General features: G+C 48.1%; 1 protein-coding gene across 2 annotated transcripts; it reads right to left on the bottom strand.

Annotated features, from left to right (window-relative positions):
• Window positions 1-1,092: 1,092 nt before the first annotated feature.
• Window positions 1,093-24,227, bottom strand: LOC110485413 (histone-arginine methyltransferase CARM1-like). Of its 2 annotated transcripts, XM_036948992.1 has the most exons (16): window positions 24,015-24,227; window positions 23,062-23,187; window positions 22,877-22,983; window positions 22,367-22,471; window positions 22,155-22,265; window positions 20,307-20,484; window positions 19,491-19,581; window positions 19,151-19,232; window positions 15,998-16,083; window positions 13,454-13,543; window positions 11,388-11,525; window positions 7,883-7,972; window positions 3,080-3,177; window positions 2,824-2,907; window positions 1,969-2,037; window positions 1,093-1,732 (listed from the first exon to the last, which is right to left on the bottom strand). In XM_036948992.1, the coding sequence occupies exons 1-16, from the start codon at window positions 24,154-24,156 to the stop codon at window positions 1,593-1,595; spliced, it is 1,737 nt and encodes a 578-aa protein (XP_036804887.1). In that variant the 5' UTR covers window positions 24,157-24,227; the 3' UTR covers window positions 1,093-1,592. The 2 variants fall into 2 exon arrangements, with proteins under 2 accessions (XP_036804887.1, XP_036804888.1); XM_036948993.1 differs by lacking the exon at window positions 1,969-2,037 and having other exon boundaries at window positions 1,593-1,732; window positions 24,015-24,156.
• Between the last annotated feature and the right edge of the window lie 282 nt (window positions 24,228-24,509).

Genomic DNA, 24,509 nt, shown 5'->3' with positions numbered 1-24,509 from the left:
CTGGCTAGTCTACAGACTCCACCCTACAGAACTGAACCCCTGGCTAGTCTACAGACCCCACCCTACAGAACCGAACCCCTGGCTAGTCTACAGACTCCACCCTACAGAACAGAACCCCTGGCTAGTCTACAGACTCCACCCTACAGAACAGAACAGAACCCCTGGCTAGTCTACAGACTCCACCCTACAGAACTGAACCCCTGGCTAGTCTACAGACTCCACCCTACAGAACTGAACCCCTGGCTAGTCTACAGACTCCACCCTACAGAACTGAACCCCTGGCTAGTCTACAGCGGCTACAAACCCCGCCCTACAGAGACAGAGTCCTGTCCCGATTGGCTATAACCTGGATCACCCTCTCTTCCTCGTAGCTGCCGGTTTGGTCAGACACTCAGACGGTTTGCTTTGATTGGTCGGTTGAATAAGGTAACCTTGGGTGAAAGGTTAGGATTCAGGAATTTATTGATCGGGACGTTGGGTCACAAGCGACGGGCTGGGGAAGATGGGAGTGACTGATAAAACTTCACAGAAGCTCAAAGTCATTTCTGTCCTGCAGGAGGCTCTGTGTGTATAATACAACGTACGTGTGTGTGTGTGTGTGTGTATATAATACAACTGTGTGTGTGTGTGTATAATACAACTGTGTGTGTGTGTGTGTGTGTGTATAATACAACTGTGTGTGTGTGTATATAATACAACTGTGTGTGTGTGTGTATAATACAACTGTGTGTGTGTGTGTGTGTGTATATAATACAACTGTGTGTGTGTGTGTATAATACAACTGTGTGTGTGTGTGTGTGTGTGTATAATACAACTGTGTGTGTGTGTATATAATACAACTGTGTGTGTGTGTGTGTATAATACAACTGTGTGTGTGTGTGTGTGTGTGTGTATAATACAACTGTGTGTGTGTGTGTATAATACAACTGTGTGTGTGTGTGTATAATACAACTGTGTGTGTGTGTGTGTGTGTATATAATACAACTGTGTGTGTGTGTGTATAATACAACTGTGTGTGTGTGTGTGTGTGTGTATAATACAACTGTGTGTGTGTGTATATAATACAACTGTGTGTGTGTGTGTGTATAATACAACTGTGTGTGTGTGTGTGTGTGTGTGTATAATACAACTGTGTGTGTGTGTGTATAATACAACTGTGTGTGTACGTTTCTAAACCCCCATAGCCACAGTAAGTACATAAGATCCTTCTAAATGTTTCTATGTGGGTTGTGAATACATAAAACAGAATGGTTACGAGCACACACCTTTCACACTGCCTCAGAATGTGTTGAGATCAAGGGGATGTGTTTAGGCAACTACTAAAACCATCAACGGGTTGCAACCCAGACAGAACAAGTAGGACATCAGAAATCCTCCAACCAGAATGGAGAACCTGGACATTTGACAGCCCTGTCAGATGTTTCTGGACTGGGCCGGAGACATCAGGAACCAGAGAACGGAGGGGTGAAGGGAGGAGAGGCACGCCCATATTATCAGTCCAGTTTGGTTTCCTTCCAGGAGGGGGGGTGGGAGGGAGAGAGAGAAGAGGGGGATGGGAGGGAAGAGGGGGAGCTACGGACGGTTGGTAGGTCTTAGCTCCCATAGTGCATAGTGTTGCTAGGCATTGCCATGGGAGACGACATGGAGATGGAAGGCCCGCCCATGGTGAACTGGCTGTTGTTGATTGGGTATTGAGGACTGTTGCCGGGCCCCGATTGTCCAGTTGTCACTCCTGAGGAAGAGAGAAAACAGGAAGTGAATTGCGGTCTTCAAAGAGCAGCTCGGGACAGTTTCCCAGACCCAGATAAAACCTAGTGCTGGACTAGAAAGCACGCTATATCTAAAATAAATCAAACATTAAAACAACTAAAATGTCAGACCACACACTAACTGAACTGTGGACAAGACTACAATATTAGCAACAGTAAACAGCTGTAGCTCTGTAACCACGGCGACACACTCACTCACCCTGGCCCACGCCTGTACTCATGATAGACCCAACTCTAGAAGATGTATGGTTCACTACCCCTGTGTTCACTGCCCACACACACACACGTGCAAGCGCGCACACACACACACACACACACACAGAGAGGAGATAATTTACAAATTGGCAAATTTTATTTGGAACAAGAAAACACAGCAAAACTAGCATACAAAAGGTCAGTTACAGATACAGCCGGAGTCCAACACATAGATACACAACTGACATTACACACAGTCAGGGTTACAACATCCCAGTAACTTTCACAACCTTTCCACAAATCCTGGTAGGACAAATAACAGATTTCCAGGAATATTCTAACTGGAATTTCTGGAAAACTTGGGGAACATTTCCAGTATGTTGTAACCTGATACAGCAGAGTTATTCCACTGGAACGTCTAGACTACTGCTGGTTTTCTACCTGATTATTCATTACACACCCACCTGGTCTCCCAGGTGGAAATCAGTCCCTGGAACGTCTAGACTACTGCTGGTTTTCTACCTGATTATTCATTACACACCCACCTGGTCTCCCAGGTGGAAATCAGTCCCTGGAACGTCTAGACTACTGCTGGTTTTCTACCTGATTATTCATTACACACCCACCTGGTCTCCCAGGTGGAAATCAGTCCCTGGAACGTCTAGACTACTGCTGGTTTTCTACCTGATTATTCATTACACACCCACCTGGTCTCCCAGGTGGAAATCAGTCCCTGATTAGAAGGGATTCATTTTTAAAAAGCAGTGAAACTGGCTTAGGAGATTCAAATGTGAATTTGAGGGCTATACAGAACAGTAAGGAGGGTTAGGGGTTGGTCAGTCACACACACACAGCGTACCAAGAGGGATGAGATTGTTGTGAGACACGGTGGAGCCCCCGCCACCGATGACCGTACTGAGGTCATACACAGCAGGCATCCCTCCTGATAGACAGAGAGACACATTAACAACAGGAAAGACACTTCTGTATTCACCTGTCTGCGTGTGTAGTACCTTATTAATGCCGTGTGTGTGTGTGTGTGTGCGCGCGTATAGATCTATATGTGTGGTGTGTGTAGTACCTGATTAATGCCGTGTGTGTGTGTGTGTGCGTACCCTGGTTCATGTTGTAGACTCCTCCATTGCTCCACATGTTCTCTGAGGGGGAGGAGTAGTGAGAGCCTGGGGGCGGGGCTGACGTGCTGCCTGTGTACCTGCGGAACACACAATCAACCAATCAGAGGGAGGCAAGCTCAGGGACAGTAGGTCATATACAGAGGACTTTAACGTGTCTAGCAGGGAAAGAGGTTTGAGACCACGATAAAGAGGAGGATAGATAGCAGATAAATAACAGCTTTAGGAACAACACAAGGGACAGAAAGTGAAAGAGAAGGAAGGAGAGAGAGAGACGGTATAGTGTTGTTGACTTGGAGAGAGAGAGAGAGAGAGAGAGACGGTATAGTGTTGTTGACTTGGAGAGAGAGAGAGACGGTATAGTGTTGTTGACTTGGAGAGAGAGAGAGAGACGGTATAGTGTTGTTGACTTGGAGAGAGAGAGAGAGAGAGAGAGAGAGACGGTATAGTGTTGTTGACTTGGAGAGAGAGAGAGAGAGAGAGAGAGACGGTATAGTGTTGTTGACTTAGAGAGAGAGAGAGAGAGAGAGAGAGACGGTATAGTGTTGTTGACTTGGAGAGAGAGAGAGAGACGGTATAGTGTTGACGACTTGGAGAGAGAGAGAGAGAGAGAGAGAGACGGTATAGTGTTGTTGACTTGGAGAGAGAGAGAGAGAGAGAGAGACGGTATAGTGTTGTTGACTTGGAGAGAGAGAGAGAGAGAGAGAGAGAGAGAGACGGTATAGTGTTGTTGACTTGGAGAGAGAGAGAGAGAGAGAGAGAGACGGTATAGTGTTGTTGACTTGGAGAGAGAGAGAGAGAGAGAGAGAGAGAGAGAGAGAGAGAGAGAGAGAGAGAGAGAGAGAGAGAGAGAGAGAGAGAGAGACGGTATAGTGTTGTTGACTTGGAGAGAGAGAGAGAGAGAGAGAGAGACGGTATAGTGTTGTTGACTTGGAGAGAGAGAGAGAGAGAGACGGTATAGTGTTGTTGACTTGGAGAGAGAGAGAGAGAGAGAGAGAGAGAGAGAGAGAGAGAGAGAGAGAGAGAGACGGTATAGTGTTGTTGACTTGGAGAGAGAGAGAGAGAGAGAGAGACGGTATAGTGTTGTTGACTTGGAGAGAGAGAGAGAGAGAGAGAGAGAGAGAGAGAGAGAGAGAGAGAGAGAGAAAGACGGTATAGTGTTGTTGACTTGGAGAGAGAGAGAGAGAGAGAGAGAGAGAGACGGTATAGTGTTGTTGACTTGGAGAGAGAGAGAGAGAGAGAGAGAGACGGTATAGTGTTGTTGACTTGGAGAGAGAGAGAGAGAGAGAGAGAGAGAGAGAGAGAGAGAGAGAGAGAGAGAGAGAGACGGTATAGTGTTGTTGACTTGGAGAGAGAGAGAGAGAGAGAGAGACGGTATAGTGTTGTTGACTTGGAGAGAGAGAGAGAGACGGTATAGTGTTGTTGACTTGGAGAGAGAGAGAGAGAGAGAGAGAGACGGTATAGTGTTGTTGACTTGGAGAGAGAGAGAGAGACGGTATAGTGTTGTTGACTTGGAGAGAGAGAGAGAGACGGTATAGTGTTGTTGACTTGGAGAGAGAGAGAGAGAGAGAGAGAGAGACGGTATAGTGTTGTTGACTTGGAGAGAGAGAGAGAGAGAGAGAGAGAGAGAGAGAGAGAGAGAGACGGTATAGTGTTGTTGACTTGGAGAGAGAGAGAGAGAGAGAGAGAGACGGTATAGTGTTGTTGACTTGGAGAGAGAGAGAGAGAGAGAGAGACGGTATAGTGTTGTTGACTTGGAGAGAGAGAGAGAGAGAGAGACGGTATAGTGTTGTTGACTTGGAGAGAGAGAGAGAGACGGTATAGTGTTGACGACTTGGAGAGAGAGAGAGAGAGAGAGAGACGGTATAGTGTTGTTGACTTGGAGAGAGAGAGAGAGACGGTATAGTGTTGTTGACTTGGAGAGAGAGAGAGAGACGGTATAGTGTTGTTGACTTGGAGAGAGAGAGAGAGAGAGAGAGACGGTATAGTGTTGTTGACTTGGAGAGAGAGAGAGAGAGAGAGAGAGAGAGAGAGAGTGTATAGTGTTGTTGACTTGGAGAGAGAGAAAGACGGTATAGTGTTGACGACTTGGAGAGAGAGAGAGAGAGAGAGAGAGACGGTATAGTGTTGTTGACTTGGAGAGAGAGAGAGAGACGGTATAGTGTTGTTGACTTGGAGAGAGAGAGAGAGAGAGAGAGAGAGAGAGACGGTATAGTGTTGACGACTTGGAGAGAGAGAGAGAGACGGTATAGTGTTGACGACTTGGAGAGAGAGAGAGAGAGAGAGAGACGGTATAGTGTTGTTGACTTGGAGAGAGAGAGAGAGACGGTATAGTGTTGTTGACTTGGAGAGAGAGAGAGAGACGGTATAGTGTTGACGACTTGGAGAGAGAGAGAGAGAGAGAGAGACGGTATAGTGTTGTTGACTTGGAGAGAGAGAGAGAGACGGTATAGTGTTGTTGACTTGGAGAGAGAGAGAGAGAGAGAGAGAGAGAGACGGTATAGTGTTGTTGACTTAGAGAGAGAGAGAGACGGTATAGTGTTGTTGACTTGGAGAGAGAGAGAGAGAGAGAGAGAGAGAGAGAGACGGTATAGTGTTGTTGACTTGGAGAGAGAGAGAGAGACGGTATAGTGTTGTTGACTTGGAGAGAGAGAGACGGTATAGTGTTGACGACTTGGAGAGAGAGAGAGAGACGGTATAGTGTTGTTGACTTGGAGAGAGAGAGAGAGAGAGAGAGACGGTATAGTGTTGTTGACTTGGAGAGAGAGAGAGAGAGAGAGAGAGAGAGAGAGAGAGAGACGGTATAGTGTTGTTGACTTGGAGAGAGAGAGAGAGAGAGAGAGAGAGAGAGAGAGAGAGAGAGACGGTATAGTGTTGTTGACTTGGAGAGAGAGAGAGAGAGAGAGAGAGAGAGAGAGAGAGAGAGACGGTATAGTGTTGTTGACTTGGAGAGAGAGAGAGAGAGAGAGAGAGAGAGAGACGGTATAGTGTTGTTGACTTGGAGAGAGAGAGAGAGAGAGAGAGAGAGAGAGAGAGAGACGGTATAGTGTTGTTGACTTGGAGAGAGAGAGAGAGAGAGACGGTATAGTGTTGTTGACTTGGAGAGAGAGAGAGAGAGAGAGACGGTATAGTGTTGTTGACTTGGAGAGAGAGAGAGAGAGAGAGAGAGAGAGAGAGAGAGAGAGAGAGAGAGAGAGAGAGACGGTATAGTGTTGTTGACTTGGAGAGAGAGAGAGAGAGAGAGAGAGAGACGGTATAGTGTTGTTGACTTGGAGAGAGAGAGAGAGAGAGAGAGAGACGGTATAGTGTTGTTGACTTGGAGAGAGAGAGAGAGACGGTATAGTGTTGACGACTTGGAGAGAGAGAGAGAGACGGTATAGTGTTGTTGACTTGGAGAGAGAGAGAGAGACGGTATAGTGTTGTTGACTTGGAGAGAGAGAGAGAGACGGTATAGTGTTGTTGACTTGGAGAGAGAGAGAGAGAGAGAGAGAGAGAGAGAGAGAGAGAGAGAGGGTATAGTGTTGTTGACTTGGAGAGAGAGAAAGACGGTATAGTGTTGACGACTTGGAGAGAGAGAGAGAGAGAGAGAGAGACGGTATAGTGTTGTTGACTTGGAGAGAGAGAGAGAGACGGTATAGTGTTGTTGACTTGGAGAGAGAGAGAGAGAGAGAGAGAGAGACGGTATAGTGTTGTTGACTTGGAGAGAGAGAGAGAGACGGTATAGTGTTGTTGACTTGGAGAGAGAGAGAGAGAGAGAGAGAGAGAGACGGTATAGTGTTGTTGACTTGGAGAGAGAGAGAGAGACGGTATAGTGTTGTTGACTTGGAGAGAGAGAGACGGTATAGTGTTGACGACTTGGAGAGAGAGAGAGAGACGGTATAGTGTTGTTGACTTGGAGAGAGAGAGAGAGAGAGAGAGACGGTATAGTGTTGTTGACTTGGAGAGAGAGAGAGAGAGAGAGAGAGAGGGTAGTGTTGACGACTTGGAGAGAGAGAGAGAGAGAGAAAGACGGTATAGTGTTGTTGACTTGGAGAGAGAGAGAGAGACGGTATAGTGTTGTTGACTTGGAGAGAGAGAGAGAGAGAGAGACGGTATAGTGTTGACGACTTGGAGAGAGAGAGAGAGAGAGAGAGACGGTATAGTGTTGTTGACTTGGAGAGAGAGAGAGAGACGGTATAGTGTTGTTGACTTGGAGAGAGAGAGAGAGAGAGAGAGAGAGAGACGGTATAGTGTTGTTGACTTGGAGAGAGAGAGAAAGACGGTATAGTGTTGTTGACTTGGAGAGAGAGAGAGAGAGAGAGAGACGGTATAGTGTTGTTGACTTGGAGAGAGAGAGAGAGAGAGAGAGACGGTATAGTGTTGTTGACTTGGAGAGAGAGAGAGAGACGGTATAGTGTTGTTGACTTGGAGAGAGAGAGAGAGAGAGAGAGAGAGAGACGGTATAGTGTTGTTGACTTGGAGAGAGAGAGAAAGACGGTATAGTGTTGACGACTTGGAGAGAGAGAGAGAGAGAGAGAGACGGTATAGTGTTGTTGACTTGGAGAGAGAGAGAGAGACGGTATAGTGTTGTTGACTTGGAGAGAGAGAGAGAGAGAGAGAGAGAGAGACGGTATAGTGTTGTTGACTTGGAGAGAGAGAGAGAGACGGTATAGTGTTGTTGACTTGGAGAGAGAGAGAGAGAGAGAGAGAGAGACGGTATAGTGTTGTTGACTTGGAGAGAGAGAGAAGGTAGAGAAGAGGGGTAGAGAAGAGGGGTAGAGAAGAGGGGTATAGAGTGCCTCTGACCTGAAGAAGGGGTTCTTGAGATCCAGCAGGTTGCTAGACTTGCTTCCTGTCTGGTCCACCTGGGCCACCATACTGATGTCATAGCTCTGTCTGGGAGCACAGGTCAGATGAATCCTTTAAGGGGGTACCTTGGCAGGTGTGTGTGTTCAGTGTGGTAGTGACCTGTTTAGGTGTGCAGGTGTGTGTGACCTGTTTAGGTGTGCAGTGTGGTAGTCACCTGTTTAGGTGTTCAGTGTGGTAGTCACCTGTTTAGGTGTGCAGTGTGGTAGTCACCTGTTTAGGTGTTCAGTGTGGTAGTGACCTGTTTAGGTGTGCAGTGTGGTAGTCACCTGTTTAGGTGTTCAGTGTGGTAGTCACCTGTTTAGGTGTGCAGTGTGGTAGTCACCTGTTTAGGTGTTCAGTGTGGTAGTGACCTGTTTAGGTGTGCAGTGTGGTAGTCACCTGTTTAGGTGTTCAGTGTGGTAGTCACCTGTTTAGGTGTGCAGTGTGGTAGTCACCTGTTTAGGTGTTCAGTGTGGTAGTCACCTGTTTAGGTGTGCAGTGTGGTAGTGACCTGTTTAGGTGTGCAGGTGTGTGTGACCTGTTTAGGTGTGCAGGTGTGTGTGACCTGTTTAGGTGTGCAGGTGGGTGTGACCTGTTTAGGTGTGCAGGTGGGTGTGACCTGTTTAGGTGTGCAGGTGTGTGTGACCTGTTTAGGTGTGCAGGTGTGTGTGACCTGTTTAGGTGTGCAGGTGGGTGTGACCTGTTTAGGTGTGCAGGTGGGTGTGACCTGTTTAGGTGTGCAGGTGTGCGTGACCTGTTTAGGTGTGCAGGTGTGTGTGACCTGTTTAGGTGTGCAGGTGTGCGTGACCTGTTTAGGTGTGCAGGTGTGTGTGACCTGTTTAGGTGTGCAGGTGTGTGTGACCTGTTTAGGTGTGCAGGTGTGTGTGACCTGTTTAGGTGTGTGTGACCTGTTTAGGTGTGCAGGTGTGCGTGACCTGTTTAGGTGTGCAGGTGTGTGTGACCTGTTTAGGTGTGCAGGTGTGTGTGACCTGTTTAGGTGTGCAGGTGTGCGTGACCTGTTTAGGTGTGCAGGTGTGTGTGACCTGTTTAGGTGTGCAGGTGTGCGTGACCTGTTTAGGTGTGTGTGACCTGTTTAGGTGTGTGTGACCTGTTTAGGTGTGCAGGTGTGCGTGACCTGTTTAGGTGTGCAGGTGTGTGTGACCTGTTTAGGTGTGTGTGACCTGTTTAGGTGTGCAGGTGTGTGTGACCTGTTTAGGTGTGCAGGTGTGCGTGACCTGTTTAGGTGTGCAGGTGTGTGTGACCTGTTTAGGTGTGTGTGACCTGTTTAGGTGTGCAGGTGTGTGTGACCTGTTTAGGTGTGCAGGTGTGCGTGACCTGTTTAGGTGTGCAGGTGTGTGTGACCTGTTTAGGTGTGCAGGTGGGTGTGACCTGTTTAGGTGTGCAGGTGTGTGTGACCTGTTTAGGTGTGTGTGACCTGTTTAGGTGTGCAGGTGTGTGTGACCTGTTTAGGTGTGCAGGTGTGCGTGACCTGTTTAGGTGTGCAGGTGTGTGTGACCTGTTTAGGTGTGCAGGTGGGTGTGACCTGTTTAGGTGTGCAGGTGTGTGTGACCTGTTTAGGTGTGTGTGACCTGTTTAGGTGTGCAGGTGTGTGTGACCTGTTTAGGTGTGCAGGTGTGCGTGACCTGTTTAGGTGTGCAGGTGTGTGTGACCTGTTTAGGTGTGCAGGTGTGCGTGACCTGTTTAGGTGTGCAGGTGTGCGTGACCTGTTTAGGTGTGTGTGACCTGTTTAGGTGTGTGTGACCTGTTTAGGTGTGTGTGACCTGTTTAGGTGTGCGTGACCTGTTTAGGTGTGTGTGACCTGTTTAGGTGTGCAGGTGTGCGTGACCTGTTTAGGTGTGCAGGTGTGTGTGACCTGTTTAGGTGTGTGTGACCTGTTTAGGTGTGCAGGTGTGTGTGACCTGTTTAGGTGTGCAGGTGTGTGTGACCTGTTTAGGTGTGCAGGTGTGTGTGACCTGTTTAGGTGTGCAGGTGTGTGTGACCTGTTTAGGTGTGCAGGTGTGTGTGACCTGTTTAGGTGTGCAGGTGTGTGTGACCTGTTTAGGTGTGCAGGTGTGTGTGACCTGTTTAGGTGTGTGTGACCTGTTTAGGTGTGCAGGTGTGTGTGACCTGTTTAGGTGTGCAGGTGTGCGTGACCTGTTTAGGTGTGCGTGACCTGTTTAGGTGTGCAGGTGTGCGTGACCTGTTTAGGTGTGCAGGTGTGCGTGACCTGTTTAGGTGTGCAGGTGTGTGTGACCTGTTTAGGTGTGCAGGTGGATGTGACCTGTTTAGGTGTGCAGGTGTGTGTGACCTGTTTAGGTGTGCAGGTGGATGTGACCTGTTTAGGTGTGCAGGTGTGTGTGACCTGTTTAGGTGTGCAGGTGGGAGTGACCTGTTTAGGTGTGCAGGTAGGTGTGACCTGTTTAGGTGTGCAGGTGTGTGTGACCTGTTTAGGTGTGTGAGTGGTAAAGTTACCCGGGGGTGTGTGTGACCTGTTTAGGTGTGTGAGTGGTAAAGTTACCCGGGGGTGTGTGTGACCTGTTTAGGTGTGTGAGTGGTAAAGTTACCTGGGGGTGTGTGTGACCTGTTTAGGTGTGTGAGTGTTAAAGTTACCTGGGGGTGTGTGTGACCTGTTTAGGTGTGTGAGTGGTAAAGTTACCTGGGGGTGTGTGTGACCTGTTTAGGTGTGTGAGTGGTAAAGTTACCTGGGGGTGTGTGTGACCTGTTTAGGTGTGTGAGTGGTAAAGTTACCTGGGGGTGTGTGTGACCTGTTTAGGTGTGTGAGTGGTAAAGTTACCTGGGGGTGTGTGTGACCTGTTTAGGTGTGTGAGTGGTAAAGTTACCTGGGGGTGTGTGTGACCTGTTTAGGTGTGTGAGTGGTAAAGTTACCCGGGGGTGTGTGTGACCTGTTTAGGTGTGTGAGTGGTAAAGTTACCCGGGGGTGTGTGTGACCTGTTTAGGTGTGTGAGTGGTAAAGTTACCCGGGGGTGTGTGTGACCTGTTTAGGTGTGTGAGTGGTAAAGTTACCCGGGGGTGTGTGTGACCTGTTTAGGTGTGTGAGTGGTAAAGTTACCCGGGGGTGTGTGTGACCTGTTTAGGTGTGTGAGTGGTAAAGTTACCTGGGGGTGTGTGTGACCTGTTTAGGTGTGTGAGTGGTAAAGTTACCCGGGGGTGTGTGTGACCTGTTTAGGTGTGTGAGTGGTAAAGTTACCCGGGGGTGTGTGTGACCTGTTTAGGTGTGTGAGTGGTAAAGTTACCCGGGGGTGTGTGTGACCTGTTTAGGTGTGTGAGTGGTAAAGTTACCCGGGGGTGTGTGTGACCTGTTTAGGTGTGTGAGTGGTAAAGTTACCCGGGGGTGTGTGTGACCTGTTTAGGTGTGTGAGTGGTAAAGTTACCCGGGGGTGTGTGTGACCTGTTTAGGTGTGTGAGTGGTAAAGTTACCCGGGGGTGTGTGTGTGTGTCTCACCTCTTGTTAGCGATGAGCGTTGCAGTACCAGACAGGGTGTCTCCTGCCTTGGTGAAGAGAGGGGACTGGAGCAGACAGCGGACCTGGTACCAGTGGGTCAGAGGCTCCGTAGGAGAGGTGGAGAGCCACACTGTTACCCTGGACACACAGTTAGATGGACCCACACACACAGTTAGATAAACACACACACACACACAGTTACAGTGGGGCAAAAAAGTATTTAGTCAGCCACCAATTGTGCAAGTTCTCCCACTTAAAAAGATGAGAGGCCTGTAATTTTCATCATAGGTACACTTCAACTATGACAGACAAAATGAGAAAAAAATCCAGAAAATCACATTGTAGGATTTTTAATGAATTTATTTGCAAATTATGGTGGAAAATAAGTATTTGGTCAATAACAAAAGTTTCTCAATACTTTGTTATATACCCTTTGTTGGCAATGACAGAGGTCAAACGTTTGCTGTAAGTCTTCACAAGGTTTTCACACACTGTTGCTGGTATTTTGACCCATTCCTCCATGCAGATCTCCTCTAGAGCAGTGATGTTTTGGGGCTGTTGCTGGGCAACACAGACTTTCAACTCCCTTCAAAGATTTTATATGGGGTTGAGATCTGGAGACTGGCTAGGCCACTCCAGGACCTTGAAATGCTTCTTACGAAGCCACTCCTTCATTGCCCGGGCAGTGTGTTTGGGATCATTGTCATGCTGAAAGACCCAGCCACGTTTAATCTTCAATGCCCTTGCTGATGGAAGGAGGTTTTCACTCAAAATCTCACGATACATGGCCCCATTCATTTTTTCCTTTACACGGATCAGTCGTCCTGGTCCCTTTGCAGAAAAACAGCCCCAAAGCATGATGTTTCCACCCCCATGCTTCACAGTAGGTATGGTGTTCTTTGGATGCAACTCAGCATTCTTTGTCCTCCAAACACGACGAGTTGAGTTTTTACCAAAAAGTTCTATTTTGGTTTCATCTGACCATATGACATTCTCCCAATCTTCTTCTGGATCATCCAAATGCTCTCTAGCAAACTTCAGACGGGCCTGGACATGTACTGGCTTATGCAGGGGGACACGTCTGGCACTGCAGGATTTGAGTCCCTGGCGGCGTAGTGTGTTACTGATGGCAGGCTTTGTTACTTTGGTCCCAGCTCTCTGCAGGTCATTCACTAGGTCCCTCCGTGTGGTTCTGGGATTTTTGCTCACCGTTCTTGTGATCATTTTGACCCCACGGGGTGAGATCTTGCGTGGAGCCCCAGATCGAGGGAGATTATCAGTGGTCTTGTATGTCTTCCATTTCCTAATAATTGCTCCCACAGTTGATTTCTTCAAACCAAGCTGCTTACCTATTGCAGATTCAGTCTTCTCAGCCTTGTGCAGGTCTACAATTTTGTTTCGGTGTCCTTTGACAACTCTTTGGTCTTGGCCATAGTGGAGTTTGGAGTGTGACTGTTTGAGGTGTCTTTTATACTGATAACAAGTTCAAACAGGTGCCATTAATACAGGTAACGAGTGGAGGACAGAGGAGCATCTTAAATAAGAAGTTACAGGTCTGTGAGAGCCAGAAATCTTGCTTGTTTGTAGGTGACCAAATACTTATTTTCCACCATCATTTGCAAATAAATTAGTTAAAAACCCTACAATGTGATTTTCTGGATTTTTTCCCCTCATTTTGTCTGTCATAGTTGAAGTGTACCTATGCTGAAAATTACAGGCCTCATCTTTTTATGTGGGAGAACTTGCACAATTGGTGGCTGACTAAATACTTTTTTGCCCCACTGTAGATGGACCCACACACAGTCAGATGGACCCACACACACACACACACAGATGGACACGGACACACACAGATGGACACACACAGATGGACACACACAGATGGACACACACAGATGGACACACACAGATGGACACACACACAGATGGACACACACAGATGGACACACACAGATGGACACACACACAGATGGACACACACACAGATGGACACACACAGAAAATATGAAGGAAAGCAGGTCAATCAAGACTGACAAGAGTTTACACAACACACACAGGGGACTCACGCTGAGCCGATGAAAGCCACGTCAAACCAGAAGGCCAGACCATGGACCAGACCTGACGTCATCATGTGGAACTTGAAGGGAATCTCCATCCTGAGAGAGAGAAGAGAGAGGGAAGAGGAGAGCGAGAAAGAGGAGAGCGAGAAAGAGGAGAGCGAGAAAGAGAGCGAGAAAGAGGAGAGCGAGAAAGAGGAGAGCGAGAAAGAGAGCGAGAAAGAGGAGAGCGAGAAAGAGGAGAGCGAGAAAGAGGGGCGAGAAAGAGGGGCGAGAAAGGGGAGAGAGGGGGGCGAGAAAGAGGAGAGAGGGGGGCGAGAAAGAGGAGAGAGGGGGGCGAGAAAGAGGAGAGAGGTTTAAGTGGACTAAACTCTCAGCAGTAACCTCAGTCAACAGAACCCTCAGATTAAACACAACATCAGGCCCTGGATTCATAACCAGTCTCAGAGTGCTGATCTAGGATCAGCTCCCCTGTCCATTCATTATCATCTAAAAATAGGCTAAATTGATCCTGGATCAGCATTCCTACTCCAAGTCTCTTTCTGAAGAAGAGAGCTCTCTAAATACTACAGGCCCCAGAAGGAGAGCTCTCTAAATACTACAGGCCCCAGAAGGAGAGCTCTCTAAATACTACAGGCCCCAGAAGGAGAGCTCTAAATACTACAGGCCCCAGAAGGAGAGCTCTCTAAATACTACAGGCCCCAGAAGGAGAGCTCTCTAAATACTACAGGCCCCAGAAGGAGAGCTCTCTAAATACTACAGGCCCCAGAAGGAGAGCTCTCTAAATACTACAGGCCCCAGAAGGAGAGCTCTCTAAATACTACAGGCCCCAGAAGGAGAGCTCTCTAAATACTACAGGCCCCAGAAGGAGAGCTCTCTAAATACTACAGGCCCCAGAAGGAGAGCTCTCTAAATACTACAGGCCCCAGAAGGAGAGCTCTCTAAATACTACAGGCCCCAGAAGGAGAGCTCTCTAAATACTACAGGCCCCAGAAGGAGAGCTCTCTAAATACTACAGGCCCCAGAAGGAGAGCTCTCTAAATACTACAGGCCCCAGAAGGAGAGCTCTCTAAATACTACAGGCCCCAGAAGGAGAGCTCTCTAAATACTACAGGCCCCAGAAGGAGAGCTCTCTAAATACTACAGGCCCCAGAAGGAGAGCTCTCTAAATACTACAGGCCCCAGAAGGAGAGCTCTCTAAATACTACAGGCCCCAGAAGGAGAGCTCTCTAAATACTACAGGCCCCAGAAGGAGAGCTCTCTAAATACTACAGGCCCCAGAAGGAGAGCTCTCTAAATACTACAGGCCCCAGAAGGAGAGCTCTCTAAATACTACAGGCCCCAGAAGGAGAGCTCTCTAAATACTACAGGCCCCAGAAGGAGAGCTCTCTAAATACTACAGGCCCCAGAAGGAGAGCTCTCTAAATACTACAGGCCCCAGAAGGAGAGCTCTCTAAATACTACAGGCCCCAGAAGGAGAGCTCTCTAAATACTACAGGCCCCAGAAGGAGAGCTCTCTAAATACTACAGGCCCCAGAAGGAGAGCTCTCTAAATACTACAGGCCCCAGAAGGAGAGCTCTCTAAATACTACAGGCCCCAGAAGGAGAGCTCTCTAAATACTACAGGCCCCAGAAGGAGAGCTCTCTAAATACTACAGGCCCCAGAAGGAGAGCTCTCTAAATACTACAGGCCCCAGAAGGAGAGCTCTCTAAATACTACAGGCCCCAGAAGGAGAGCTCTCTAAATACTACAGGCCCCAGAAGGAGAGCTCTCTAAATACTACAGGCCCCAGAAGGAGAGCTCTCTAAATACTACAGGCCCCAGAAGGAGAGCTCTCTAAATACTACAGGCCCCAGAAGGAGAGCTCTCTAAATACTACAGGCCCCAGAAGGAGAGCTCTCTAAATACTACAGGCCCCAGAAGGAGAGCTCTCTAAATACTACAGGCCCCAGAAGGAGAGCTCTCTAAATACTACAGGCCCCAGAAGGAGAGCTCTCTAAATACTACAGGCCCCAGAAGGAGAGCTCTCTAAATACTACAGGCCCCAGAAGGAGAGCTCTCTAAATACTACAGGCCCCAGAAGGAGAGCTCTCTAAATACTACAGGCCCCAGAAGGAGAGCTCTCTAAATACTACAGGCCCCAGAAGGAGAGCTCTCTAAATACTACAGGCCCCAGAAGGAGAGCTCTCTAAATACTACAGGCCCCAGAAGGAGAGCTCTCTAAATACTACAGGCCCCAGAAGGAGAGCTCTCTAAATACTACAGGCCCCAGAAGGAGAGCTCTCTAAATACTACAGGCCCCAGAAGGAGAGCTCTCTAAATACTACAGGCCCCAGAAGGAGAGCTCTCTAAATACTACAGGCCCCAGAAGGAGAGCTCTCTAAATACTACAGGCCCCAGAAGGAGAGCTCTCTAAATACTACAGGCCCCAGAAGGAGAGCTCTCTAAATACTACAGGCCCCAGAAGGAGAGCTCTCTAAATACTACAGGCCCCAGAAGGAGAGCTCTCTAAATACAGGCCCCAGAAGGAGAGAGGAGGCGATGGGACTCACCTGTGCAGATCCCCCTCCTTCGCGTCCAGGAAGTTGACAGTGTATTTGACAGACTTGGACATGAGGATACGGATATCAAAGGTGTCCTGAGAGAGAGAGAGAGACAGAGAGAGAGACAGAGATCATTACATTTCTGTATTAGATTGATAAGAGATATACAGTTGAAGTCAGAAGTTTACATACACTTAGGTTGGAGTCTTAAAACTTGTTTTTCGATTAGGACATATACTTTGTGTATGACACAAGTAATTTTTCCAACAATTGTTTACAGACAGATTATTTCCCTTATAATTCACTGTATCACAATTCCAGTGGGTCAGAAGTTTACATACACTAAGTTGACTGTGCCTTTAAACAGCTTGGAAAATTCCAGAAAATGATGTCATGGCTTTAGAAGCTTCTGATAGGCTAATTGACATCATTTGAGTCAATTCGAGGTGCACCTGTGGATGTATTTCAGGGCCTACCTTCAAACTAAATTCCTCTTTGCTTGACATCATGGGAAATCAAAAGAAATCAGACCAGGTTCATCTGTACAAACAATAGTACGCAGGTATAAACACTATGGGACCACGTAACCCTCATACCGCCCAGGAAGGAGACGCGTTCTGTCTCCTAGAGATGAACGTACTTTGGTGCGAAAAGTGCAAATCAATACCAGAACAACAGCAATTGACCTTGTGAAGATGCTGGAGGAAACACGTACAAAAGTATCTATATCCACAGTAAAACGAGTCCTATATCGACATCACCTGAAAGGCCGCTCAGCAAGGAAGAAGCCACTGCTCCAAAACCACCATAAAAAAGCCAGACTACAGTTTGCAACTGCACATGGGGACAAAGATCGTACTTTTTGGAGAAATGTCCTCTGGTCTGATGAAACAAAAATAGAACTGTTTGGCCATAATGACCATTGTTATATTTGGAGTTAAAAGGGGGAGGCTTGCAAGCCGAAGAACACCATCCCAACCGTGAAGCATGGGGGTGGCAGCATCATGTTGTGGGGGTGCTTTGCTGCAGGAGAGACTGGTGTACTTCACAAAATAGATGGCATCATGAGGATGGAAGTTACGTGGATATATTGAAGCAACATCTCAAGATATCAGTCAGAAAGTTAAAGCTTGGTCGCAAATGGGTCTTCCAAATGGACAATGACCCCAAGCATACTTCCAAGGTTGTGGCAAAATGGCTTAAGGACAACAAAGTCAAGGTATTGGAGTGGCCATCACAAAGCCCTGATTTCAATACTACAGAACATTTGTGGGCAGAACTGAAAAAGTGTGTGCGAGCAAGGAGGTCTACAAACCTGACTCAGTTACACCAGCTCTGTCAGCAGGAATGGACCGAAACGTTTGACCCAAGTTAAACCATTTAAAGGCAATGCTACCAAGTACTAATGCTACCAAGTACTAATGCTAACAAGTACTAATGCTACCAAGTACCAATGCTACCACGTACCAATGCTACCACGTACTAATGCTACCACGTACTAATGCTACCACGTACTAATGCTACCACGTACTAATTGAGTGTATGTACACTTCTGACCCACTGGGAATGTGATGAAAGAAATAAAAGCTGAAATAAATAATTCTCTCTACTATTATTCTGACATTTCCCATTCTTAAAATAAAGTGGTGATCCTAACTGACCTAAGACAGGGTATTTTTACTAGGATTAAATGTCAGGTGTTGTGAAAAACTGAGATTACATGTATTTGGCTAAGGTGTATGTAAACTTCTGACTTCAACTGTATGTATATAGTTTTTTTTTATTTTGATAGTTGTTCTGAGTGACTTGGCTTCAGCAACATTCACCTTGTCAATCATGCCATTAAAGCATACTGAATTAGAGAGAGAGAACTGAGGATGAGAACCTAATAGAATAGAGAGAGAGGAGGGGAGAGAGAGGAGGGGAGGATGAGAACCTAATAGAATAGAGAGAGAGGAGGGGAGAGAGAGGAGGGGAGGATGAGAACCTAATAGAATAGAGAGAGAGGAGGGGAGGATGAGAACCTAATAGAATAGAGAGAGGAGGGGAGGATGAGAACCTACTAGAATAGAGAGAGAGGAGGGGAGGATGAGAACCTAATAGAATAGAGAGAGGAGGGGAGGATGAGAACCTAATAGAATAGAGAGAGGAGGGGAGGATGAGAACCTAATAGAATAGAGAGAGGAGGGGAGGATGAGAACCTAATAGAATAGAGAGAGGAGGGGAGGATGAGAACCTAATAGAATAGAGAGAGGAGGGGAGGATGAGAACCTAATAGAATAGAGAGGAGGGGAGAGAGAGGAGGGGAGGATGAGAACCTAATAGAAGAGAGAGAGGAGGGGAGAGAGAGGAGGGGAGGATGAGAACCTAATAGAATAGAGAGAGGAGGGGAGGATGAGAACCTAATAGAATAGAGAGAGGGGAGGATGAGAACCTACTAGAATAGAGAGAGAGGGGAGGATGAGAACCTAATAGAATAGAGAGAGGGGAGGATGAGAACCTACTAGAATAGAGAGAGGAGGGGAGGATGATAACCTACTAGAATAGAGAGAGAGGAGGGGAGAGAGAACTGAGGATGAGAACCTAATAGAATAGAGAGAGGAGGGGAGGATGAGAACCTACTAGAATAGAGAGAGGAGGGGAGGATGATAACCTAATAGAAGAGAGAGAGAGGGGAGGATGAGAACCTACTAGAATAGAGAGAGGAGGGGAGGATGAGAACCTACTAGAATAGAGAGAGGAGGGGAGGATGAGAACCTACTAGAATAGAGAGAGAGGAGGGGAGGATGAGAACCTAATAGAATAGAGAGAGGAGGGGAGGATGAGAACCTACTAGAATAGAGAGAGAGGAGGGGAGGATGAGAACCTAATAGAATAGAGAGAGGAGGGGAGGATGAGAACCTAATAGAATAGAGAGGAGGGGAGAGATAACTGAGGATGAGAACCTAATAGAATAGAGAGAGAGGAGGGGAGAGAGAACTGAGGATGAGAACCTAATAGAATAGAGAGAGAGGAGGGGAGAGAGAACTGAGGATGAGAACCTAATAGAATAGAGAGAAACTGAGGATGAGAACCTAATAGAATAGAGAGAAACTGAGGATGAGAACCTAATAGAATAGAGAAACTGAGGATGAGAACCATATTGGGGGGGAAGAGTCTCACCACAATGGGTTGTCTGAAATACTCGTCTACTGCAGCTTCTCTCAGTGATGACAGATCAACACCATGGAACGATGGCTGATACCTGACAAACAGAGAGAGAGAGACCGTGGGAAGTGGCTTTAGTTAGTTGACGTAGTGACAATTAAATATTTGTGTATAGTTGTTATTTAAGGTCTGGTGAATTCCCCCCCCCCACACCCCCCCAACACTTTCCAGGTGAAAATTAAGTTTTAATAATATAGTAAATAAAGTGAAAGGAGATTCACCAGAAGTTGCATAAGTGAGAGTTAGACTGTAGCTTGTTAAATGAAGGTAGTAAGTAAAGTGAAAGGAGATTCACCAGAAGTTGGCCTTGGTAAACTGTTCCATGTATAACTGTTCGTCTGTGAAGGGAGCCAGGTGGACGTCACCTAGAGTGGGGAACATGTTACCTAGGAGAGGAGAGAGGGTTAGGGCTGTCGGCAACACCTCTATACACCTGTTTACTGTTGGTCTGTGAAGGGAGCCAGGTGGACGTCACCTAGAGTGGGGAACATGTTACCTAGGAGAGGAGAGAGGGTTGGGGCTGTTTACATTTAATTTCCTCATCCCGCTATTTCTTTACTTCCATATCTCCTGTTCTCCATCTTACCGTTGGGCTGTATCCCTCCTTCTCTCATCCATCAGTTCCTGTATCCCTCCCTCTCTCATCCATCACCCCTCTCTCTCTCATCCCCTCCACCACTTCCTCTCCCTCCCTCTGTCATCCACCACTTCATCCATTCCTCCCTCATCCATCACGTTCTCTATCCCTCCCTCATCTATCACGTCCTCTATCCCTCCCTCATCCATCACGTCCTCTATCCCTCCCAACCTCTCTCGTCCATCACTCCCTCCCTCATCGATCACCTCCCTCATCCATCACGTCCTCTATCCCTCCCTCATCCATCACGTCCTCTATCCCTCCCTCATCCATCACGTCCTCTATCCCTCCCTCATCCATCACGTCCGCTATCCCTCCCAACCTCTCTCGTCCATCACCTCCTCCCTCTCTCTCTCAGCTTTAACAACTTCTTGGCATGTAGGAAGCTCCCCAGCATGTAGGAAGCTCCCCAGCATGTAGGAAGCTCCCCAGCATTCTCTAACCTCCTCTCTCCTTCCTTCCATCCCTCCTCACCGTTGGGTTTGAGGAACTTCTTGGCGTGTAGGTAACTCTCCAGCATTCTCTCGTTGAAGAGCATGTATCCCATGGGTTCAGAGATGATGATGTCCACCTGCTCTGGTAGAGAGATCTCCTCCACCTTCCCTGCTATCACCACCACACGATCCCCCATTCCGTTGGAGTTTACCAGCACCTACACACACGGGGTTAGGGTGTGTATGTGATATAGAGGCCTCCTCGACCACGCGCTCTCAGTGTAGTCTAATTAACAACAACTACATCACTAAGAATCACCACAATAATATATCACAGCAAAAGAAACTAACCCACACTCATACTGTCAGTGTGGTGGTGGTCAGTGTGGTGGTGGTCAGTGTGGTGGTGGTCAGTGTGGTGGGCGGTCAGTGTGGTGGTGGTCAGTGTGGTAGGTGGTCAGTGTGGTGGCGGTCAGTGTGGTAGGCGGTCAGTGTGGTGGTGGTCAGTGTGGTAGGTGGTCAGTGTGGTGGTGGTCAGTGTGGTAGGCGGTCAGTGTGGTGGTGGTCAGTGTGGTAGGCGGTCAGTGTGGTGGTGGTCAGTGTGGTAGATGGTCAGTGTGGTGGTGGTCAGTGTGGTAGGTGGTCAGTGTGGTGGCGGTCAGTGTGGTGGCGGTCAGTGTGGTGGGCGGTCAGTGTGGTAGGCGGTCAGTGTGGTGGTGGTCAGTGTGGTGGTGGTCAGTGTGGTGGTGGTCAGTGTGGTAGATGGTCAGTGTGGTGGCGGTCAGTGTGGTGGTGGTCAGTGTGGTAGATGGTCAGTGTGGTGGTGGTCAGTGTGGTAGGCGGTCAGTGTGGTGGTGGTCAGTGTGGTAGGTGGTCAGTGTGGTGGTGGTCAGTGTGGTGGGCGGTCAGTGTGGTGGTGGTCAGTGTGGTAGGTGGTCAGTGTGGTGGCGGTCAGTGTGGTGGTGGTCAGTGTGGTGGTGGTCAGTGTGCTAGGTGGTCAGTGTGGTGGCGGTCAGTGTGGTGGTGGTCAGTGTGGTAGGTGGTCAGTGTGGTGGCGGTCAGTGTGGTGGGCGGTCAGTGTGGTGGCGGTCAGTGTGGTGGCGGTCAGTGTGGTGGTGGTCAGTGTGGTGGTGGTCAGTGTGGTAGGCGGTCAGTGTGGTGGTGGTCAGTGTGGTAGGCGGTCAGTGTGGTAGGCGGTCAGTGTGGTAGGTGGTCAGTGTGGTAGGCGGTCAGTGTGGTGGTGGTCAGTGTGGTAGGCGGTCAGTGTGGTAGGCGGTCAGTGTGGTAGGTGGTCAGTGTGGTGGCGGTCAGTGTGGTAGGCGGTCAGTGTGGTGGTGGTCAGTGTGGTAGGCGGTCAGTGTGGTAGGTGGTCAGTGTGGTAGGCGGTCAGTGTGGTAGGCGGTCAGTGTGGTAGGCGGTCAGTGTGGTAGGCGGTCAGTGTGGTAGGCGGTCAGTGTGGTAGGCGGTCAGTGTGGTAGGCGGTCAGTGTGGTAGGCGGTCAGTGTGGTAGGCGGTCAGTGTGGTAGGCGGTCAGTGTGGTGGGCGGTCAGTGTGGTGGGCGGTCAGTGTGGTGGTGGTCAGTGTGGTGGGCGGTCAGTGTGGTGGTGGTCAGTGTGGTAGGCGGTCAGTGTGGTGGTGGTCAGTGTGGTAGGCGGTCAGTGTGGTAGGCGGTCAGTGTGGTAGGTGGTCAGTGTGGTGGGCGGTCAGTGTGGTAGGCGGTCAGTGTGGTGGGCGGTCAGTGTGGTGGTGGTCAGTGTGGTGGTGGTCAGTGTGGTGGTGGTCAGTGTGGTGGGCGGTCAGTGTGGTGGTGGTCAGTGTGGTAGGCGGTCAGTGTGGTGGTGGTCAGTGTGGTAGGCGGTCAGTGTGGTAGGTGGTCAGTGTGTGTTACCTCTGCGTGCTGGGCCATGGTGCTAGCCTCCACAGCGTAGACCTTCCTGGCTCCGGCCTGCGCCGCAAAGAACGACAGAATACCTGAACCACAGCCCACATCTAACACCACCTAGAGAGAAGGGGAGGGAGGAAGAGGAAGAGAGATCACAGATCATTGGACTGGCAGCACACATAAATCAGTCACTGTGCGTGTGTGTGTGTGTGTGGTACCTTGTCCTTAAAGTCAGCGTGGTTCTGAAGGATGGCACGTTGGTAGGTTCCGGTCCGAACATAGTCCTGCATCATGTTCTGCTGCTGAGAGAGATAGCCATAGAACTGGAGGGAGAGGAGGGGCAAAGGGCAGAAGGCAAAGGTCATTCAGAGGCCAATCAGTCAAAGTTCAGCAGTTCTCTCCAATGTCTTTTATACTTGATAACGCTGTGTGTGTGTGTGTGTCTCTGTGTGTGTGTGTGTGTGTGTGTCTCTGTGTGTGTGTGTGTGTGTGTGTCTCTGTGTGTGTGTGTGTGTGTCTCTGTGTGTGTGTGTGTGTGTGTGTGTCTCTGTGTGTGTGTGTGTGTGTGTGTGTCTCTGTGTGTGTGTGTGTGTGTGTGTCTCTGTGTGTGTGTGTGTCTCTGTGTGTGTGTGTGTGTGTGTCTGTGTGTGTGTGTGTGTGTGTGTGTGTGTGTGTGTGTGTGTGTGTCTCTCTGTGTGTGTGTGTGTGTGTGTGCGTGCGTGTCCCACCTGAAAGTATTGCACGGCAGAGGACTCTTCTGTCCTGTCACTGAAGACGGAGTGTTCTGCATTGTGGCCCCGGCAACTCTTCAGAATGTTATAGAAGGAAGTAAACTCTACACACACACACACACACACTTAGAAACAGACTTTACATCACTGCACAACTTTTGTAAAACATTCACACAGCCTACCTGCAGGTGTGGAGAACTGTAGCAGGACACTGTTGCAGCCCAGTGTGATGATGAATGACTGTTTCCCCACGCGACTGCATTCCGTTTCCCTGGACAACGAACACTTGAAGACTGATGTCTCATCGCCTGTTGACAAACCACCACAGACAGGTAAGATAAAGCCACACACACACACACACACAATATTTCCAAAGTAGAATTAAACCAACTTTTCAAAGCACTGGTAGGAGTTAAAATGTCTCTATCAGTGCTTCACCTGAAGCATCCGCAGAAGCATGTAAACAGGTGCAAGAGCTTGGCAAGCACGCATGCTTCTATGTTCAACTTGCTTCAGGTGAGACATTTTAACACAATAGTACTTTGAAAAGTTGATTTAATTACACTTTTTTGTATAGTCTCATTTCTACACGCACGGGTAAAGTAAGTTCAAATATATTTTTTTATTCAACATTCTGGCTTGCAGAGGTCTAATTACAACGATTCAATTATCGCCCAACATCAAATTCAATGAGATTCAACGTCGGGTTTCCAGGCTAACTGACGTTACTCTACAATGAAAGATGTGAAGCTACAGGACAAAGCCACCAAGATGTATAAGGCACACCAAGCCTCAAACTTAGCATGCTAGTTACCTAGCCATCTCATAACGTTAATAAAGATGCTATTGTATATGTACTGTATCAATATTCTGGTAATAACCACCCGATTTCTACAACATCAGTTCATTTTGGAAAAACACATTTGGGCTGAACTTGTGCTATCCCAACGCACCGGCCCATCACAGTGAAATGCTACCTGGTTAGCAAGATGCTAAAGTCAGTTAGCCGCCGCTTTACTGATTGATTCTTCATAGCATCGTGAAGGGTTGTCCGGCTGCCACAAGGCAGGAAGCGCTAGCTAACTAGCGGATAGTCTAATCAATACGCCGGGAGCTGGTTATAGCAGCTACTTACTATTGGAGAGATTTAGGAGAGCCGTGTCTGGGGTGCTTTTAACCTCCAACCTCAGGGGCTGTTGCTCGGAGTGTCGCTGGATCTCTCCGTTCGCGTCCCCGATGGACCGCAACCGCACACAGGGAAACACCGATACCGCCATCTTTGCTACTTGACTTTGCTTCGTCGGCTCAGACTTCACGATCACGCAAACTACGGTGCTGCTCGCTACTGCCACCCACAGTCAGTCGGGGCATAACAGAAGCTGCATCTTGTGAAATACCAAGGCTATCTGTCTTTGTTTCTGAAACCTGGGGGACAGAGGGTAGTCCAATAATGTGTGTGTGTGTGTGTGTGTGTATGTATATATATATATATCTCCATTAAAAAGTTTGCGGTCACTTAGAAGCATTTTTTTTGCCCATTAAAATAACATGAATTGATCAGAAATACAGTGTAGACATGGTTAATGTTGTGACCATTGCAGCTAGAAACTACTAATTTTTTATGGAATAT

This window comes from Oncorhynchus mykiss, chromosome 17, assembly GCF_013265735.2.
Source record: "Oncorhynchus mykiss isolate Arlee chromosome 17, USDA_OmykA_1.1, whole genome shotgun sequence".
In the NCBI taxonomy this organism is placed as follows: Eukaryota; Metazoa; Chordata; class Actinopteri; order Salmoniformes; family Salmonidae; genus Oncorhynchus; species Oncorhynchus mykiss.
Note: the sequence above shows the minus strand (reverse complement) of the source record. Positions and strands in the feature narration are given on the sequence as shown.

Coding starts and splice junctions, on each gene's coding strand:
- LOC110485413 (XM_036948992.1), bottom strand. CDS start 24,156: ATGGCGGTATCGGTGTTTCCCTGTGTGCGGTTGCGGTCCATCGGGGAC. Junction 2,038..2,823: donor CAACAATCTCATCCCTCTTG/GTACGCTGTGTG, acceptor GTGTGTGGGCAG/TGAACACAGGGGTAGTGAAC. Junction 1,733..1,968: donor GAGTACAGGCGTGGGCCAGG/GTGAGTGAGTGT, acceptor TCTCTTCCTCAG/GAGTGACAACTGGACAATCG.